Source organism: Sabethes cyaneus, chromosome 2 (assembly GCF_943734655.1).
Source record: "Sabethes cyaneus chromosome 2, idSabCyanKW18_F2, whole genome shotgun sequence".
Classification (NCBI taxonomy): domain Eukaryota; kingdom Metazoa; phylum Arthropoda; class Insecta; order Diptera; family Culicidae; genus Sabethes; species Sabethes cyaneus.
Window position 1 is genome coordinate 171,921,763 of NC_071354.1, and position 20,436 is coordinate 171,942,198.

At 40.2% G+C, this 20,436-nt stretch overlaps 3 protein-coding genes across 6 annotated transcripts; 2 read left to right on the forward strand and 1 right to left on the reverse strand.

The window, feature by feature from the left end:
* The first annotated feature begins 5,447 nt into the window (after positions 1 to 5,447).
* Positions 5,448 to 9,107, forward strand: LOC128733905 (ATP-dependent RNA helicase glh-2-like). Of its 4 annotated transcripts, none has more exons than XM_053827764.1 (7): positions 5,448 to 5,509; positions 5,580 to 5,679; positions 5,754 to 6,889; positions 6,954 to 7,197; positions 7,268 to 7,711; positions 7,772 to 8,360; positions 8,440 to 9,107. In XM_053827764.1, the coding sequence occupies exons 3-7, from the start codon at positions 6,842 to 6,844 to the stop codon at positions 8,981 to 8,983; spliced, it is 1,869 nt and encodes a 622-aa protein (XP_053683739.1). In that variant the 5' UTR covers positions 5,448 to 5,509; positions 5,580 to 5,679; positions 5,754 to 6,841; the 3' UTR covers positions 8,984 to 9,107. The 4 variants fall into 4 exon arrangements, with proteins under 4 accessions (XP_053683739.1, XP_053683740.1, XP_053683741.1 ...); XM_053827765.1 differs by having other exon boundaries at positions 5,470 to 5,515; XM_053827766.1 differs by lacking the exon at positions 5,448 to 5,509 and having other exon boundaries at positions 5,522 to 5,679; positions 8,440 to 8,609; positions 8,676 to 9,107.
* A 2,693-nt stretch (positions 9,108 to 11,800) lies between these two features.
* Positions 11,801 to 16,558, forward strand: LOC128733633 (midasin). Its single transcript, XM_053827359.1, has 7 exons — positions 11,801 to 11,929; positions 12,101 to 12,374; positions 12,459 to 12,521; positions 13,870 to 14,435; positions 14,541 to 15,033; positions 15,099 to 15,885; positions 15,948 to 16,558. The coding sequence occupies exons 2-7, from the start codon at positions 12,126 to 12,128 to the stop codon at positions 16,334 to 16,336; spliced, it is 2,547 nt and encodes an 848-aa protein (XP_053683334.1). The 5' UTR covers positions 11,801 to 11,929; positions 12,101 to 12,125; the 3' UTR covers positions 16,337 to 16,558.
* A 1,383-nt stretch (positions 16,559 to 17,941) lies between these two features.
* On the reverse strand, positions 17,942 to 18,597 carry LOC128737680 (U3 small nucleolar ribonucleoprotein protein IMP3). The gene is made up of 2 exons (XM_053832371.1): positions 18,430 to 18,597; positions 17,942 to 18,369 (listed from the first exon to the last, which is right to left on the reverse strand). The coding sequence occupies exons 1-2, from the start codon at positions 18,564 to 18,566 to the stop codon at positions 17,961 to 17,963; spliced, it is 546 nt and encodes a 181-aa protein (XP_053688346.1). The 5' UTR covers positions 18,567 to 18,597; the 3' UTR covers positions 17,942 to 17,960.
* Between the last annotated feature and the right edge of the window lie 1,839 nt (positions 18,598 to 20,436).

Sequence of the window (20,436 nt, forward strand, 5' to 3'; positions counted from 1 at the left end):
CTTCTTTTTTATCTTTTCGGAATATATTCCGTTTGTAGCACGCTTTTACCCTTTGCTCTCCAGTTTTCCTTTTTATACCGTTTTTCATTTTTTCTTACCTTTTTCTTTAATCCGTTTTCCCTGGGTTTTTTCATCTATTTCTGTCCCATTTTCCCAGCCCATATTCATTTCCCATTCCCATTTGTTCTTTTATATCCCGGTTGACCTCTTTTTTCGAATTTTTTTGTTTCCTCTGTCGGTTTTTTTCCAACTCGCTATTCTTTTTTCCTCTTTTAGTTTTTCTTGTTTTGTTTTTCCTTTCTTGTCTCATTTTTCTCTCTTTTTTTTCAAGTTTTACCACCTATTCTGTCACTTTTTTATCCTCTTTTTATATCGTCTTCTCACTGTTTGTTTCGTTTTCTTTGTTTTCTCACTTTTTTGTCTTTTTCCGCTGTTTCCTCCTTCTCCTCTTTTTTGTCCCCTTTTTCATTCTTTTCCGTGATTTTGCTCTTGCTCTATCTTTTTTGTTCCGTTTTTCGTCTGTTCTCTTACGTTTTTCCTCACTTTCAGACCCGTTTTTTTCTTTTCCAGTCTTGTTCCAGTTTTCTGTACCGCAAACTACTTTTCTATTTTTTGTTTTCGTTCTTCCTCTTATTATGTCCTGCATTTCCTTCTTTCTTCTCACGTTCGTTTTTTTTCGTTATATCCCGTTTGTCTTCTGTGCATTTAGTTCTCCATTTGCCTCTTTTTGTGTATTCGTTTATCAATTTACGTGTTCCCGTATCTTTTTCTTTTCTTTTCCTCGTTTTTTCTATCTTTTTTCTCCTTTTCTGGCCAGTTTTCACTCGATTTCTTTTGCGTTTTCCTTATCGTTTTTTCGTCTTTGCTCTCATTTTCTTCGTTTTAAATTAAACTTGAAGCTGGATTTGAACGGTGGTTCAGTGAACGGTTGAATAATGCGCAACATAGACTCGATAGTGGTCCTTAGCCTCTTATTCAGCAACTCCCATCCTTACATCCTCGTGATACCGTCAAACGGTGTAACTTGCAACAACGCTATATCGGGTACGTTCGAAGAACCGTGGTTCTTTTTCAAGAGCTGTTCGTTTGAACGCTCTTTCTAGTGAACCGGTGCATTTGAACGGCTCGTTAGCCGCTCGCCCAGGATCGAGTAATCGATTGGAAGCCGATCGACGAGAGACTTACACACAAAGGTAGACCAGACCAGACGATGAGAAGGATGGCCAATAAGCGATGGAGAGGAATCAAAAAGTTTGGAAAAACCATCCAAGCACTGCCACGAGGATAAATTTGGTCAAGTATCGATGTGCGCGGAATGAGTTGATCACGATTCTGAGGAGGAAAAAGCGCCAGAAGCAGGACAGAGATTGTGAAGAGAACAACCATTCCGGTCTAATAAGACGAGCAAGTTCTATGAGAAAGTGATCCAATCTTGTAAAGGATAAAACTTTGGCCTGATATGTGTAGGAACGAGGAATGAAACCTGGTCACAAACAAGCGTGAGGTGGTCGACAGGTGCAGTTTCAAGGATTTGGGAGGAGGAGAAACTACCGGAGGAGTGGTTGGTGCCATCTACAAAAAGGGCGATCGGCGAGATTGCTGTAATTACCACAGCATTATGCTGGTCAACGCTGACTACAAGGTGCGTTTTCAAATTTTGTTACGTCGTCTATCCCCAATAGCAAAAGAATTCGTAGCGCGGGCTTTATGGAAACCTGTGCTACTACGGACCAAGTTTCACTTTCATACTATCGGGAGTACAACGTACCTACGCCTAATGTTTTCGTGGATTTCAGGGCAGCATATGATACAGTTGAACGCGAACAGCTATGGCAGATAATGCACGAGTACGATTTTCCGGATAAACTGACCCGGCTGATCAAAGCTACTCTGGAGCGAGTGATGTGTTACGTGCGCGTTTCGGGGTTCGCGTTTTGAAAATGGACTTGTAAATTAGATTTTAGTAGCATTTGAAACTGTATTTGGAATCGAACTCAAAACAAGACTTAGAATTGGACTTGATATCAATATTCTCTGTAGCTAACCTATCAATGTTGTGTTTTAAGGAGGCATAGCGCTTTTTCAATTCCAAAAAATCGAATTTTTTTAATTAATTAATTCGAAAGACTAATATTTTGAGCATATGTGGTTGAAGCCGTTTGGATGAATTCCGAAAATTGACAAAGTTATAGAGTAAGGAGGGGTAAAAGTGCGATTTAATGATTTATCAATGCAGATTCCGAGTGAATTGACTACATTGGCATTAATGGGTGAGTACTTTGACAGCTTGAATCTAACGAAAACTTTGATTGCTTCGAAGCATGGTAGCTGAGTTATGTGCAAATGTTATTTTAAGGCGGTTTTGATGTAATTTTTTGTTATACGGGTAATACGATATCAACAGGGTATGAAATGGGGAAGGCAACTAGGAAGAAGCGCCCAACATAGCTCTAGCCATCCCAAGCCCCTACCTAGCGCCTCCACGTGGCCATACCTGGAAATACTTCAATTTGTATAATTGAGTAGCCAAGCTAGGAGGTGCGGGGTCGTGCGGTTTTCAGTTCCTAACCTTACAAATGTAGTTTTAGGCAACCATTAAACCACACGACTTTATTTTCAAGTATTATATGATTTAAACTAATATTTTTGGCAAACTAATCTATTTTCAGAGAGCGAAATAAGGCGCTATATCCTTGGCCAATTGCAGCCTGGCTTCTGGTCTAAATACCATTAGTTCATCCCTGAGGGTCCGGAGTATCACTTAACCTTTATTAGCAAAGATACTCCCAACGATTGTAAATAAATCATTATCTATGTATACGGGAAGCGTTTGGTACGGGAGGTCCACGCTTTCTTCCTTCCCCTTGAATTTAAGGAGTTTAATGGAATTAGATATTTTTTCTGGTTCCACTTGATTCCTTGGAATTCTCTCTGCGGTACATGCTGCGCAGTTGGCCTGGCCGTTGACAAGAAAAATGATTGATTCAAGTAATCGTCATTTTCCAGGATGCCTTCAAGAATTGGCTGCGTTAGTGTGAGATTAGATTAGATTAGATTAGATACGGGTAATACGATATCAACAGGAGGATATTATTTGTTGAAAATTTGTAGCAGTGTTTTACATCACTCGCATATCTGTTTTGAAAATACGGCGAAAAGAGTTATCTTGTAAACTCTTGTAACTCTTATTTCGCTTTTCCATAATTTAATCAAACCCCGTCAAGTGCCTAGCGGAGTTATAGTGCGATTCACGGACGGGGCAAAATTGCGATTCATGGACGAAGCAAAAATGTATAGCTAATTATATACAGCTTTTGGCACTATATTACAGAAACTAGAAATGGAAGATCTGCAGAAAACTGTGCTCTACAGATGTTGGTCGAAGGAAAAGAATGTTTTTCCGTTGATGAAACAAAAAACAAACGTTTGGGAAAGTTTCGATCTGTTGGTGGCTGCAATACACCAGCGCAAAATAGGAAAGGTGTAAACCGAGAATATTCTTTTCCGAAACATACCGCAGATTGAAGATAATATGGTTTGGTTAGCTACTGCTGTGCTAATTTCATGGATTCAAGCTTCGCACTTTTGCCCCGCGGTATTCGCATTTTTGCCCCGCTAGTGGGGTAAAAGTGCGAATCGGCACTTGATCAGAGGAATGAAGAATTTATTTTCAATAACACTATTATTCCAGATGATTTATAGTTGAATGTAAAGACATTGAGTAGCTGCATGACTATAAAATATGTTTTGTTGTTGTCCTTCTTTATATCTCGCGAAAATTGATGACAAATTCAAACATCGCACTTATGCCCCGCCCTACTCTAGCTATTCGCATCGTGCATGTTTGGAACGATTGCACAGCGAATAAAAACTTCAATGCTGTTTTTCTCGAAACCATATACGTTTTCAAAGTCGGTACCATAAATATTTCAAGAACGGCTCAAGCAATTATCTTGTTTCTTTTTTGGTTTTAAAGCTAATAAAGTTATCTATTGTTTCACCCATCTTTTTCGATATTGCAATTTTTGTATTTATTAGAAAAGTTTAAAGTCAATTTTTTTGACTAAAAACCTGACTTTTATGTTTGAATGTCCACCATTTTGTTATGCGTTCGAATTTTAAAAAAGGATGGGTCAAACATGAGATAATTTAATATACTTTCATTTCGTTTTGGAATTTTTCATTTCGGAGAAGCCCCCGAGCGTCAATCCATGGTACCGCAATTGATGTTTTTATGTTTTTTTTCTGAATGACGTTCTTCAAGAAGCCTTAGGGAAAGCAGGAAGGGGTTTCCACTTGAAAGCAAAATTGTTAATAATTGTCAAAAGTGCTAAAGTGCAATGATTGACTGAAGTTTTTGGAGCGTCTTAGTAGAATACGAAACCTAAAAATAAAAATAAGAAAACTTATCCAATTTAATTCTACTATGTGTATTTTATTCAATGACAGATACGTATTTCGCCTACGACTTGCAGGCTTCCTCAGTGTCTGTTTTCGAACTAAATTAGCCAAAGCGATTTTACAGTTTTTATAGGAGCTTAAGGTTCCTTGATGCTGGTATACAAAAGGCGAAAAAAAATTGGAATTGATCTAGTCTACACGAGCCGAAACAACCAGCTCAAAAATAAGTTGGGATCAACTAAGGACCCGATTGAAGAACAAAGAAAATCCGGGGTGTATGAAATCAGTTGCCCACAATGCGAGAAGGTGTATATCGGTCAGACTAGAAGGAATCTGGAAACACGAACAAAAGAACACTTGGCAGAGGTAACAAAAGCATCAAGAGATGCCGAGAAAGGTCTGACACACCATTTTAGATCTAAAGTGGCTGAGCACGTCTTCAACGACAACCATCCGCTGACCATTGACAACGCAAAAGTAATTAACAACTGCTCTGCGTGGAAGATGGATGTAGCGGAGAGTTTAGAGATTTACAAGAGGTGCTCCTCCACTTTACTAAATAAAGACCCTGGAAACGGTTACTCCTGGCTTTTCAAATATGTGCCAAAACACAGACATACAGGAATACACACAGACGTAACAACTTCTGGTTAAAAAACTTCACTCTCTCTCCTTCCTCGGATCCCGATTTCACATTTTTCACATTTTCCACAAATTTCGCATAATCCCATTAGACCCTTTCAGGTTTTCCTTCATTTAACTAACATTTTATTTATTTTTAGATTTCAGACTCCTGCAATAGAATTAGTTCACCAATAGAATATAGCTAACAATATTATCAGTTTACCTACACCAACTGTGTATACCTGCACAGGTAGTTTTAAGCAAACATTGTATCGCTTTACACAGGTAGTCTTAAGCAAACATTGTATCGTTTGACACAGGTAGTCTTATGCAAACAATGTATCGCTTTACCTACCCGCTTTACCTATCGCCTTTTGTATACCAGCATCAAGGAACCTTAAGCTCCTATAAAAACTGTAAAATCGCTTTGGCATTTAGTTCGAAAACAGACACTGAGGAAGCCTGCAAGTCGTAGGCGAAATACGTATCTGTCATTGCATAAAATACACATAGTAGAATTAAATTGGATAAGTTTTCTTATTTTTTATTTTTAGGTAAAGTGCAATGTTTGGTATGCAAAAAAACCGAATCGAATCGTCTTGCGCGTTATCGAGAAACAATATTTGAAATGAGGCAAAAAACATGGTGTAAAAGGTACTATGCCCCCTTAACTCACGTTGAACATCCGAGTTTAAATCGCTACGTTTGCAATTATATTTCCTATATAGGATTCACAGGGCAATATTTTTCGACAAAAAAGTCGACCTGCGTTATAATATAATTTTTGAGTTCGGTATTAAGTTCCATAAGTTGCACGCAAATAAACCGAATGGGCGATATTATTATCGTATTAACGTACAAATAATAAGGTCTACCTTGCTAAATATGCAACTATGTATTGAAGCTGCCTAGAAAACGACGAAAAACCATGAAGGACGCCAGCAGAAATGACCACCAAATCACGGTTGGGAAAAGTGGTCATTGCAGGGAATGAGCCGGTCATTTATATATTATAGTGTCATTGTACCTTAACTGCACTTTATTCAGCTTTCCTGCTAATCTTATTATAGTGCATTCAATACAGATAGTCAAGTTTTCAGTACATTAAATACCAAGGTTCTTCTCCTGCGGTCAACTTGATCAAAATTGATATTTTCAAACATGAGCATGAGTAAATCATAACTTTGTTTTCACCCGGAATCCCTGCAGCTTTGTTTTAAATATAGTTATAATCCGATCATCACTTATTTATCGTCATCGACCAGTTATTAATAATAATGCAAAGGCTAAATTATTATTACAGGTTGGATTAGAACGCCACCTCACTAGTTTAGTCGGTGTTGTGATATTTTGTTACGTCTTGTGTAGTTCGTAAAGCATAAATTTAATATACATCTGTCGTTCAACAAAAATAAATTAACTTGATTACGACTAGAATTCAATATGAACAACAATATAGAAATGTAATCTAAGCATTGAGGGTACTTCATAATATGAAATCGATTGATGTTTCACTTAAGCAGTTGTGATTTATTACGATAGGTCAATAAGTCTGTCGGCCGAGAGGTTCGTTGCTGTAGTAATCTTCATCGTTTTATGACAAATCTCCTCACTCCAAGGGATGTGCAAAGCTGTATTTGATTTTTTTTGCGGTAGTATTCACATCTCATAAACAAATCATCAGAACCCTAGGGCTCATACGTTAAACCTATTGCCGGTGTGCTTATAAAGAGGGTACTGAAGCATTTGGATTACCAGTCAACTCGGAGACGCGCATGTGAATTAATTCTAAAGTTTTACAAAGGAAAATAGGGAAATGTTCCGAAATCACATAATGAAGCTGCCAATTTATTTGTCTGTTGTGGTGAGATTTTTAAGTGATTATAAGATAGTTACACTGCCCGTGATTGAGTAATTTTCATCCACAGTATGTTGCATTAATTTCACAAAGCGATGTGAGTTTAGGAATTGAACCGTCTTCATATTATGGACTAAAGCATAATGATGGGACGCATGACTACAGATACGGAACAAGTGGTTCTAATGCCAGATATGGTGCAAACTCAGCGACAGGAGCAGATGGACAACAACCATCCGTTCGCCCACAAGGTAGAACACTAAATCTGGGTTATCAGTCGGCATTTTCTGGGTTTCCACCGAACTCTAATGCAGGTTAGAATGACTTGATTGAAAGAAATATTAACAGTGAATTGATGCCGATGTTGTGTTGGATTGTTTTCAGTATTTACTGGAGGTTCCCGAGGTGCACCATATTCTTATGGATTAGGATATAGTCCATATAATTCGAGATACGGTATTGGAAATTCGCCGCATTACACTGGTAGTGACTATGGTGGCTTCGGGCGGGAAAACTATTGGTTGCGAAACCGAGCTGGTAGTTATGGTTCGCCTTATAATACAGGATATCAAACACCGTTTTCGTATGGTGCGTATGGCAGCCGGAGTGGAACTGGATTTAATACTCTAGGGTATAAATCATTTGACAGTGCTATGACTTCACGATACAATCCAGCGGATACTTCAAGCGGTGTTCCGCATTTTGGTGGTGCACAAGGCCGATTTGCAAACCCTTTTACATCTAATCTCGATGGATCAAATTATTTTGGTTATCAAGCACCAGCTTCTTTTGGGCAAGGATCTGATAATGCTCGTGGAAATTTCCAAGGTTTGTAATATTATCATGCTTATGCACCTGGACGGACTTAAGTTCTTGTGAATATTGCAGGAACCAATCGGCAATTTCCAGGAGCAAACGTACCAAATTCGAGTGGATCAATTTCTCCATCATCATTTCCTAATTCCTTAAATTTCAATAATGGAGCCAGTAATCCCAATGGCGCAAGAGGGAGCATAAATGGCAATCCTTCTGGTTTCACTAACACCCGAAACAATGGTTTACCATCTAATGGTGGCACTATTCCTGTTGATAATTCAAACACACGAGCTGATGGTTCTCAGAATAATTCCGGTTCATCAACGGGAAACAATCCTGATTATGACCAGGGCAACGCAGGAAATGTTGCACAAACATCGGGTGCCATCGGAAATCCAACGGGTTCTTCTAATCAATTGAATCCTGAAAGATCGCTTCAGGGTGCTGGACCGCGTATAGGCGATTCTACAGGATTTGGCAATGATAACATAAGAGGCGGTGGACCGGGTTCGTATGGGTTTCAAAGTGATATTAATGGTGCAGGTTTAGCGCAAAGAGCTGCCAGTCCCGTCGGGTTATCGAACCCATACCTCAACAACTTCGGATCAGACTCATCACATTCTAATCCAGTCAATGGAGATAGGTTAGCGAATCAATGGAGGTAGGTTAGCAAATAACATTACGAATGGCATTACGAACCCATTATTACATAATAGTGACTTGAACTATTCTTCTTTCAGTCAAGGTTCCGGTGGTTTTGCCGGTATAAACAGAGCAGGAGAGTTCAGCCACGCCATGGGTCCTTTTGGTGGATCGGGCAATGGAGGCAGCCTAGCTGGTAGAACAAATAATGCTGGTTTCTCAACTGGAAGTGCTTTAGGTTCAGATGGCCGTAGGTTCACAAATGCAGGTCAGATATACACACGTGGATCAGGCCAACAAAAACTACCGTATACAAGCGTAAACGGTCTTGCAGATACTGCTGGGGACCAACCATCTGCCACATCCGGTCTTGGAAATATGGGTTTTGATCAGGCGGGAGGAAGTGGTAGAAGCAATGGGGAAGCCGGACTTTCAACTGGATTTTCGCAATCGCCGAAAGCAGAAACCCTATCAAAGCAATCATTCAATTCTCAAGGATCCTCGGGTGGTGGCGGCTCTCAGCTTGGAAACAGCGAAAGTTTTAGCACTAGCGAGCAACGTGATATGGGCTCTGTAAAAAGCATCGATGATAGGGTAGAATTAGTCGAAGGCACGTTTTCGACTAAAACTGGTGCAACGTAAAAATCGTGTTCTATCCAAATCATGAAATAGATTATCATTATCATGCAATTAATGCCAAAATAAGTGTAAATTATTACTACTGCAACTAAGTGTCTTATATGTAGTTCCAAATAAAAGAGGCAAGCAAAACATTTTGGTCATTCCATCTCAAACGTCCACAAGGTTTGGATTCGACCATCAGCGATTTCAACCAAAGTTGGCATAATAATTGTTCATTGACTGAAGTTTTTGGAGCGTCTTAGTAGGATACGAAACCTAAAATTTAACTTTAGATAATTGTTCATTCAAACCTCGTGATTTTAGTCACGACCTTGAAATGCGGTCAGGCATATATTAATATTTTTTTGAAACGATAGTTCTACAATTGATGAAGGGACGGTAAGGGAAAGTAATGAAGGATTTTTTGGAAATGGCGGGGAAAGAGTGGAAAGCAAAAGGGGGGAGGGGGGGGGGGGGTGGCTACGCTTAACAAGTTGTCGTTGTGACTCCTACCTTTTGTCCAATGCTGGAAGGTGCATGGGTCGAACCAAGCTATAATCTGAGATTATAACCGGATTTGAACCCAAAACACGCGCCAGGCAGGGATGTCATATATAATTATGTTTTTTGTTGGAAAAATCTGACAATCTGTACGGCGAGGAAAAATATCTGTGCAAAAATCTGTCCAATGCAAAACAATGAGAGTGAAAGAGATAGAGGTTCATTTTGCTAACTATTTCCGTTTCTTTCACTCTCATGTAAAAGCTCAAAAATCTGTTTAATCTGTGTAATTTGGCGAAATTCTGTATTCTATGCATACAGATTCTGTACAGGCGATTTCTTTCAAATATCTGTTAAACACAGAATAATCTGTGCATGTGGCAACCCTGCCGCCAGGGCATGTCGCTCACTGGTACCCGTGTACCTTTGAACCATAGAGGCGCTGGACAAAAGAAGTCTGCACAACCCCCCTTATTAACCATAGCGACATGAGTTGGTCTATTTTTAGACACAAATTGTGCCTCTTCCTCCACCTACTGTAGAAACCACCGACCGAGAAGTTTTAATCTAACGTGTTTTTACTTTCAGGACGACGACACTATGCAGGCCCTTACGACTTGCAAGGTACTGCGTGTGACGCTGTTCGTCCGAAAGCGTGTTAGTCCGCGTTTCTCAGCGCGGTTCCTCGGAGAAAGGCTCCGTTCCTATGAAAATTGACCAAACTCGTGACTTTAGTCATGACCTTGAAATGCGGTCAGGCATATATATTTATTTTTTTGAAACGACCGCATTTCACCGTGCCTGACCTGATATTTTTAGTTCTAAAAACTAGAGTGACTATATACAGAGTGGCGACAATGTCAAAATTGGAATGATAATTATCTGTCAGTGTCATTCCAATCGAGCAGACAACCTATCCAACGCGTATGCAGGAAAGAGAAAGAAAAACCTAGGATAAGCCGCATTGCATACATTTGGGATGACTTGGCGCCACTCTGTATATAGTCACTCTACTAAAAACATAAGAAAAAACATATCTCGCGTCACTTTTCATTTCGTCCAATATAACAAATGTAAACAAATCCGGTTTATCACAACAAATTATTGCTCTTTTTAAACTCTATGTTATACAAAAACACCTGCCCAAATAGAATTATTTTGAGGTGAAAAAATTAGCATTATCAAAATGTCCAATGTGCACATTCGAATTACGAATGACTGACTGTTACTTCGGTCGTTCTCATCTGATGTCCAAAGTGCAAAAAAAATCAAAACAAACCCAATCTGTACATTGGACGTTTAGCAAGTGAAAGTTTTTTTTTCGCATTATTTATGCATTTTAAGTGAAACAAGCGGTCTAATATTGAAAAATAACCTCGAAAATAGGGTAGCACGGCAACGCACGTATTTTACGGTGATTTCGCTTAATTTATGTGCAATAGCCTGGAAAAATCAAACCGTCCAAAGTACAGCATGAGATGGTAAACAGTCCAATGTAACTTTTTCCATAATAAACCAAAACTGCTTAGTTTTAATTAGATTTTTAAAATCTCCGTTAAAGATTGAATGTTATTATTCATCAACCACGTTGAGTGAATGACTGAAAATTATTTCATTTTGAAACAATTTAAAATTCAATTCGAAGAACTTCGATCTCGTTTCTCTCAATATGGTGGAATTGTTATTGTGCTTTGCAGCTGTACCTGGATTAATCCAGATTATTTTCTCTAATGCCAATGTATATGACAAAACAAAACAGCAACATTGCAGTTGTCACTCTTTCTCTTTCTTACTCACAGCATTTGCATTGTCGCACTTTTTGTGCCAGTCGCACTTTTAGACTGCGGTGTCCAGTAAGGTGCAAAATGCGGGATACATTGGACGAAATCAAAAGTGACGCGAGATATGTCAACTCTGCCCACTAATCTTATACCCAAGGTTGCCAACAGCTTTTTCCGAAAATCTGGCGAATACGAATAAAAGTGTCTGGCAAAAATCTGGTTCTGAATTAGACCGATGGGAAGGCATTTTCTTAAAAAAGTCTTGCTCGGTTTGCTCACTGCAGATGCAAAATTTGATCCAAAATTAGAAGTAATGACCTTTTTGCAAGACAGAGGACCAAAAATCTGGCAAAAATCTTGCACATTGCCAAATATCTGGAAGATTTTGAGTGTTATCTATTTGTCTGGCGCGCAATCAAAAATCTGGCAAAACCCAGATTTGTCAGGCATACTGGCAGCCGTGCTTATACCTCGTGAACTTTCGAAAAAGTGTCGAAAGTTCACTTCACGCGATTCAGAGCGTTCATTTTCCCACTTTGCAAAAATTTTCTTTCAGGACGGACGGCCATTGTTGTGCGGTGCGATTTTATCGATAAAATTGTGGTTAAATTTGTGTGAAATCACTCTAAAAATAAGTGCAAAACAAGTCTAGAGTCATAAGTGACTAATATTCGGTGTTTATAAGGTGTGTTATATGTTTTCCTTTAAGTTAGATGAAGTTGAAAAAATAGCACGCGCCGCAGTGCCGGCTTGCCCCAAGACGCCATTTTTATTATCTTGCGGGGGCATTTTGTTTCAAGTGTTGGCTGAGAAAAAATACCGTTTTGAAATATATTTTGTTTTTCTATCTTCATAGTGATCTTAAAACTAAAGCTGTCTCAATGATGAGCCGAGGAGGTGGTCGTGGATACCCGCGTGGGGGTTCAAGGGGTGGAAGTTCGTATCGTGGTGGCGGCAGTTACCGCGGTTCAGACCATAGCAGCTACAACGGAAGAGACCAGTCCCGCAATAGATACAGCGGAGGAACTTCATACACTGATTCTCGCTCATCTCGGTATGATAACAATCGATACTCGCGGCAAGATAGCCGCCAAGATGGCGCCGGTTACAAACGCAATGACTCGTATAAGGTAAGCAATCTTGAAGGAGAAAAACATTCTGTAGCAATGCGGCGATGATCGGCAATATTTTACAGAGTATATTTGTAATTTCAGCAAGATTCCCGAGATCGCCGCTCGCCGGATCGTAAGCGCCCACGAACGGATCACACCGCGCAGGTATGTAACAAGATAACGGCGTCTGTATTTACCCATGAGAATTTGTGTATCGACCCTTTTAAATGTTTAATGCTGAGAAATATTCGAAAACTAAGCTCATACTGAGTTTGTCGTAAGCTAATCTATTTTTTCTGTTTACTGTACCTTCTCAAAAACTCCCATTTTGTTAAAGAAGACGAAAAAGAGTAATAGATCTAATAGTATGAACTATTTTCACAAGCTTCCTCTATGAACACAAAGCCAAAACTCTAAAAGCTACCATACACAAACGATTCGAATGAATCCAAAAATCCTAAATTTGGTTGAATCGAGAGAGAAGCATAAAATAAATACCAATTCCTTCTCCATCGAACAATCGAGGATGCGGGCAATCAGAAAATCTGCAGTAATTAATCAGTAGAAACGCGTTGGAGATTGATCATAGAACGGGAAAGCGAATTGCAGAAGACGTTTACAAGTGGCTTTACTTCTAATCTTTGTACCTTCTATACCAGAGCAAGAAGAAAATGAGAAATCGTAAGTTTAGATTCGAACAAATGGACTGTATCCGTCGCCGGCTGACGTACGGAGTGGCCGGCCAGTTTTCTGCCAGAACAATCTAAAATGATAGCGAGAATTTGAGTGATGATTTTTGTCTTTGCCACGTACGATAGCAAATCTACGAACTACGCGCATTTATAGAAGTTCAAATGAAATATATGCGAGCAGGATGATTGTGCGAAGCTAGGATGAGCGCTTGCCTCTCTAGTTTGTGTTTTCCACTTTTGATGAGGGTGTTGTCATGCATCGGCAGTAGCAGTAGAATCGAGACACTGTGTGCAATGTGAATAAGATTTATAGGTGAAGAATTGCGGTACCTGAAATGCAACAGATGGATTTCCACCAACATGCTTATTGGGCCAAGACCATCTACCAGAGATTATGTTTGTTTCTTTCTTTAGCAGCCGCAGCCAGAGCTCATTTGACCGCTTCCCAAGAGGAATCTTAAACGGTGAAGCTGGGGTAGGCTTTGATGCGGCCTTCTCTGTTTGTTTTCTCTTTGCTCTGCCTGCCCAACTGTGCTCGACAGCAAAAATTAAAGCGTGAAGCAATACAGCAACGGGGTCCGATCACAAAACTGAAATCCAAAGTTTTTAGCTCTAGCCAAACTGTAAAAATATACTACTAAAGTTCACATTAGCACCCCTCACAAAAAATCAAAACAAACTACTCTTATACTAATTTCTAAACCTCAATCTTCATCAAATTTGACATGTTTCCTGTATCATGAATCGCAAAAATACGTTCGCTTGAATTTGTTAATTTGATCGGCGTATCGGAACCACAAACGAAAAATCGACGCATATAGGGTGGTCGTCGTGAATATGGTACAGGTGGAACAGGTGGCAGCGGAGACTATCACCACCGGCGTGATAGCAGCGGTGGCCGCGGAGGTTCATCCAGCCGGTACCATCATGATAGCGGCAGCTCATCCTACGATAAACGTGGCAATGATCATCATTCATCTACGGGAGGAGGCAGCGGCGGAGCTGGCGGCCGTGATCGGTTTGATAATCGCAGCAGCAGTCGCGGTCGCGGCGTCGGAAGTACAGACAGGTCACGCGAGCCGATGGGACCACCCCGTTCGATGGGGCCCCGTCACAGCAACGCTGGCGGGCGAACATTGCCACCAATGCGGACAACGTTGGGAGGATCGCGTCCGCTGCACATGATGTCGATCAGAAGAGGTACGACACGTGGTAGAATTAACAGTCATTTCAGGAACGACGGTCGGCGAGGAATAGTGACCACCCGGTTCCCTCAGCGGCGGGATATTAGGGGAATTCCTCCTTTGAGGCGTCGCTTCACGACTATTCGCAGCAGGGATGGAGGTCGCATCGGAATTGGCAAGAAGATGGACACCGTTTCCAGAAAGTAAGTAGCACTACGATAGTAAACGTGTTTAACCAATCATAGCTTCGTTACTCGTTAGAAGAAGAAGATAGGCAACTCGGTATAATATGTTTTTGCTATTTTAAGGGCACTGATCAAGCGAGCTCTTGAAGCTGCCAAAGAGCTGGACGATGACCATACCACTGAAAATGAAGGTGACGATGACGAGGAAGCCGACGAAGATAAGGATACTACTGGAGCCGATGGTACGGATAGTAAGGTCGATCCGAACGAGGAAGGCGGCGATGATGATGATGGTGATAAAACGGAAAAGGAGGAAGAAGACGATGATGACGCGGAAGACAAAGAAACCGAAAAGGGTGACGAAGACAAGGAAGGCGATAAAGCCGATGACTCAAAGGAAGATGGAGACGGCGACGAAGATGGCAAAAAAGAATCGTCTACCAGCCCCAAGAAAGCCGTTAAGAAATCAGCATCCAAAACCGGTAGTGAAGCGAAATCCGAGGACAAGGATGGGGAAAAAAAGAAGAAAGATACTAAGATTACAACCAAGTACCGTTCATCAACGTACATCAAGCTTAACTGTTGCCATTGCGGAACTAAGTGCGTTACGTTTAAGGTAATTATTTCAAAAAGCTATGTCCACAGAAGTTTTTGCAATCAAATCTATCAATTCATTAACAGGAATATCATACTCATTTGTTCCGCGGCTTGCATCGTGCAGCGATGCGCCGGTTGGCCGGCAAGACGCGGGATAAACTTATGGAGATGCGCCAGGCTCAGCGTGTGGCTCAGAAGGAAGCCGACGAAAAAGTAGAAGAAGGAAGCGAGCAAAAGTCCTCCTACTGTGTACTCTGTCAGTTGAATTTCCGCCAACCAAAGGCCGTTCACCAAAAGTCTGACGGTCACAAAGAAATGAAACGTTTCCTGATGCCATATTGTGCAACCTGTAAGATCGGTTTCAAAAGCCCAATGGCGTACGAGGCACATCGCGCCTCGCTTGAACATCTGAAGTTCAAGGCTCGTGTCGAGCGATACGCCAACAAAGAGGAATCAGGAGAGGATGGCGGAGCAGAAATTCGCCTGGAAAACTTCATGACCGTAGATGAAGTTGGAAATGTTGATGAACCAACTGATATCAGCAAGGATACATCGACGCCGAAAAAGAGTGGTGGCGCAGATAGTGGCTCAACCGGTCGCCCTGGAACCGATGAAGACGACGAAGAAAGTGATGATGTCGATGAAGAAACCATCATCGGGTCCGAACACGTTAAGAAAGTTGAAGTGCAATATTGCGATCTATGCAATATGTATTTGCCCCGTAGGGAGGATCCAGAAAAGGCTCTTCGTTTGCACTGCAAGTCCCGACCGCACTTGAAGGTGTACATTAGAAACCGTGAGGATAAAAAGTTGCGTGAGCGTGCTGAACGCATTCACAAGAAGAAGTTATCAGACGCTAAGGCGAAGAAAGGTAACGTACACAAACGAATGCGTGTTTTGGTGGATTAAAAAAATGTTTTCTTCTTCTTTCAGACGCCAAGAAGGGAGAAAAGGATGCAAACACATCTGAGGCCGACGCCAGTGAAAAGACCGATGAAAAATCTGAGAAGAAAACCGCTGGAGATAAAGATACTACCACCGACGAGCAAATGTGGGAAGTTGTTGAAAACGATCTCGGTGATTTGTTGCGTGAAGTCACTGGTCCGGCAGAGGACGCCGAAGAAGAGGAGGACGACGAAAAGACCAGCTCCGAGCGGTATGATAAGTTCAGGCACACCGAGAAAAACGGTTTGGAAAGTAATATTCACGATTCCACAGTAGATGAAGAGGATGTGTCTAGCACCGAGAAGGCTGGCAGTGGCAAGAAGCCTGCCAATGGTGACGCTAGCGCCACAGATAAGGGAGTCTCGGCTGAAGCATAAAAAGAAGAAAATTTTGCAACATCGTTTTTTAGATCGTAGACACACGTAAACTGTATTTTGATCATTAAGCCGGAGGTAGTGAAATACCTTCACACCTAATTTTAATTGTCTAACATACCCTCAAACTTCTGTCTAGACTTCAATACCTAACCAACTCAACATAAAGTAAAAATATAATAGTATCTAGTGAAACTTCGCAGTTGGAATAAATATATGAAATAATAAGACAAAATAAATGATTGTTTTTTTTAAATGTCTTATTTCTAATATATCTTGTATAGCTCCAACCCGTCAACACCATATAAAAGAAATGTAAGAAATTAAGACGAATCATTCGGCTTCAAGAACACCGACCACGCACCGAAATTTCGCTTCTTACATCACTCGCCTCCAAGAATTTAGCCAGTTTATTAGCTATGGATGCTGTTTGTTTTTTCCCAAAAATGTAGCATTAAAAGCGTTTTTTCTAGAATTCAGTTAGTAAGATAGATGCTTTATCGCTCTTTCAGGAGAAAGTTAGGTTTTGGACAATAATAGGTCAATGTGATTGACTTGTGCAGAACATCGGTGTATGTAAATTACTACTCTTGTTTGTGCTTTTTTCTAAGGCCGAATCAGACTAATACGCTAATTAATAAATAAAAAGCTTAGTTCTTGTCCGAATGATGTGGAAGTATGACTGCTCACAGTCAAATCTGGTAGCAACGACATTTCATAGTTGAGTGATATGGAAAAATGTTGTCACGGGGTCAGTACCGGTGTAGTGGTTAGCATTCACGTGAGGACCCGGGTCCAATCGCAGAAATCACAAATGACCCAAGCTGTTAAAGTTACATTCAAGTCTTTTTTACACGGTTTTGTTTAATTTTAAATTACTCAAGAACGGTGCAATTCAGGGACAATTTATAAACTACGTGACGAATTTCGGGCCTCTCCCAAAAGTATTGAGAAATAAATGAATGGCCCCTAAGTTGCCCCGTTCTTAGTAATCGAAAAAACAAATCGCGTAAAAAAAGTAGGTACTTGAGTGTGATCTAGCAAAAAAAGTGTTTATCATCATCATGTCTTGGGTATGACAGAAATCCAATTACATACCTTAAAGGCGCCTTAATTCTGTACAGTTAACTGTGCGTGCCTAATCCCGTGCATCTGGCTTTAAATCAGCAATCTCCCAACACAACATGCACCTTTCCATCAGTACATGTACATCCATCCAGTTTAAAAACTTGGAAAATATTACGCATGTTCCGCTAGAAAACCACCAACTTTAGATTAAGTTTACGGAATTAGGGCACTCATGGTAAACGAAATAAATATGCACTGTTTGAGGTGAATCCATCGCACACCTGGTGAAAATCGAGAGGCTACGATAGAGCGGACATGTCGTTACGATGCTGGACAATAGTACAGTAAAAACCGTTCCTTTCAACAACCCCAGATGCTCCAGAAAAAGAAGATTCAACGTGTGAGATGGCTCGAACAGGTAGAAAGTAACTTGTGACTATTGAGACGAGTGGCCCAAGACCAAGTTGAATGGAAACCGTAATAATTCATAATGAAAATATCCATATGGCTAGATTAAAGATTTTTTAAACAAGTTAGGCATTAAATTTATTTTACACAACTATAATTCGAAATCATCCCGCATATCATTGTATTCTAGCACATGCTTTCTGATCGCCGATCCGTCCACCCAGGTAACGAAATCTTCCAACGTTCGCGGTACCAGAAAGGCAGGATCTTTGACAACTTCAGCCCCGACTCGTATGTGACCGTGTTCGATCATCTGTGTAGCCTGCTGAACGTTCTCGGACATATTGTTTCTCACCAGTACCAGTGGAAGACGCCGCCGACAAAAGGTTGAAGCACTGAGTTTACTGGCATTCTCGAGGTCCCATTTCGTCGGTATCAGACCCATAACGTAGAGTTTTTCCAGCAGCAAGCTGCTCATTTCCGTTCGAAACGGATGCTTGGGATCAACTTCAGCGATTTTTGCGGCCAGATCTCGAATACTGCGTGAAAGTTTGTTGTAGCTGAAAATGAAGTTCACATCAGGAATTTGAATTCCATTTCATACTGGAATTGATACTCACGTTGTATAGTCCTCTCGTTTCTGGATGTTGTACTTTCGCATAACCTTTACCTCGTTCAAATTATTAGTTTCCTTCCAGTTGAAAAAGTCAACCTTTTTAAGTAGCTTTTGCTCATGAAATTTAAGTTTTCTAACCATTTTAAAAAACAACTTTTGTAAAATTTAAGCGCTCAAAACAAAAACCACACTCTTTTCCAAAGTAGTTATTTCTTTTTTGACGTTTACTGCGATTACTGCATTCAATGAAATTGAGCGACGGTGCGGCAGAAATCTGACAGCTACCGATATTTTTAGAACTGCGTGCTAAAAAAAGTACATTTAACGGAGGTAATATAGGACGGAAATTGGATTCTTTGAGCGACACGAACACCCACCCCTTCGGCAGGCAACCATGTTTTCGCTGCCAACATCTCGTGTGTGCGAAAATGAGATAGCATGTCAGCACTGCGTTTCACTCAACTGCCAGCAGTCTGATTTGGGCCCGCTGTCAAATTTTGAGCCCAGGACATCCTGTCGCTGACGTTCACTGCAGCTCGTTATAGAGATGTCGATGGGTTGCGAACACCTTAAAAATTCTAGATAGAATTAACAAAAGGGCGAATGTCGCAAGCGTAAACAAACCGAGTGAGGGTTGATTTTCCTATGCTGGTCCAGCAAAAAATAACTCTCACCCGTTTTGTTTACATTTGCGACATTCGCCCTTTTGTTAATTCTATCTAGAACTGTTAACATTAAATACGAAATTAGAAATAATTTATTTATATGAAAGATATTAGACTTTTGAAGATTTAACTGTCTGTAATGCCGAAATTCATCGCATATTTATTAGATTACCTATCGTTGTTTTAACACAGGTAAATGAAGATAGAATTAACAAAAGGGCGAATGTCGCAAGCGTAAACAAACCGAGTGAGGGTTGATTTTCATATGCTGGTCCAGCAAAAAGTAACTCAGCCGTTTTGTTTACATTTGCGACATTCGCCCTTTTGTTAATTCTATCTACTGTATTACCTGGCTCACTGCGAATATGAGTTGTGTTCGCGGGATCCTGTTGGTTCGAAAGGTTTCGAAAAATATCGCCCTTGTATCGAAAATATCGTTAATTTTGATCACTAAAAATAACGTACTTAAACGTTATATATCAAGTGCCAGTAGTACGCAATAATTGTATTGTGAAACAGAATTGTTATTTATACAACTTTTCACAAATTAAATGAAATAATAAAAGCACAACTTATAAAAAATAGTTTGTTATCAATATTAGCTGCATATGCGTTATAAACGAATAAAACGTATGGTTACGTTTTATTTCAATAATGCGCATATTCTCAGTGAGTCAGGTAAAACCAACGGGGTAACAAACTGACAGCTCCTATATATAAAAAACGTATCTCGAAATGCTGGTTCCTGGTTCCGCTACTAACCTTTGAGTGTGGTGAATAACTCGAAATGATAACATTGCATGAATTTGCATGCAATACGCGTGTAAATTTTGTCTTTCAGTATACTATTTAGAAACTATTGCTTCACTCAAGGCCATGAAAAAATGTCGGCATGGGCCAACAATTCCAAAATCGTCGTCGTAAATGCTTATTGCATCAAAGTTGATCTACCCTTTCATTCTACTTTTTTCGTTGAAACAGAATACAGAACTGCGTAAGCAGATACAGAACGTTTTATTGCTCTTTGCATTGAAATTTGGATTTTGAACACACTTGTCCAGTCACACATTTTGTAGGTGAGAAAAGTTGCCAAAATTTCGTGGGAAAAAACCATGAATCTTGGTTGATTTCTATTTAAATTCTAATGCTTACGTAGAGTTGTTATCGACGCAAAGAATAATATAAAAATAGTTTCTAAATACATAATTCCACGCATAATGCATAACTTGAATAAATATGCAGCATATATGAAATAAATGAAAAATTAAATACTATTTGCTTTCCCTACAACTGGTACTGGCGCCACTGCTAAATCAAATGTCAGCTCAGATGGGAGAGTTGTAATG

Coding starts and splice junctions, on each gene's coding strand:
- LOC128733905 (XM_053827764.1), top strand. CDS start 6,842: ATGTTCCGAAATCACATAATGAAGCTGCCAATTTATTTGTCTGTTGTG. Junction 6,890..6,953: donor CAATTTATTTGTCTGTTGTG/GTGAGATTTTTA, acceptor TTTCATCCACAG/TATGTTGCATTAATTTCACA. Junction 8,361..8,439: donor AGGTTAGCGAATCAATGGAG/GTAGGTTAGCAA, acceptor TTCTTCTTTCAG/TCAAGGTTCCGGTGGTTTTG.
- LOC128733633 (XM_053827359.1), top strand. CDS start 12,126: ATGATGAGCCGAGGAGGTGGTCGTGGATACCCGCGTGGGGGTTCAAGG. Junction 12,375..12,458: donor AACGCAATGACTCGTATAAG/GTAAGCAATCTT, acceptor TTGTAATTTCAG/CAAGATTCCCGAGATCGCCG. Junction 12,522..13,869: donor GAACGGATCACACCGCGCAG/GTATGTAACAAG, acceptor CGACGCATATAG/GGTGGTCGTCGTGAATATGG.
- LOC128737680 (XM_053832371.1), bottom strand. CDS start 18,566: ATGGTTAGAAAACTTAAATTTCATGAGCAAAAGCTACTTAAAAAGGTT. Junction 18,370..18,429: donor AAACGAGAGGACTATACAAC/GTGAGTATCAAT, acceptor CTTCATTTTCAG/CTACAACAAACTTTCACGCA.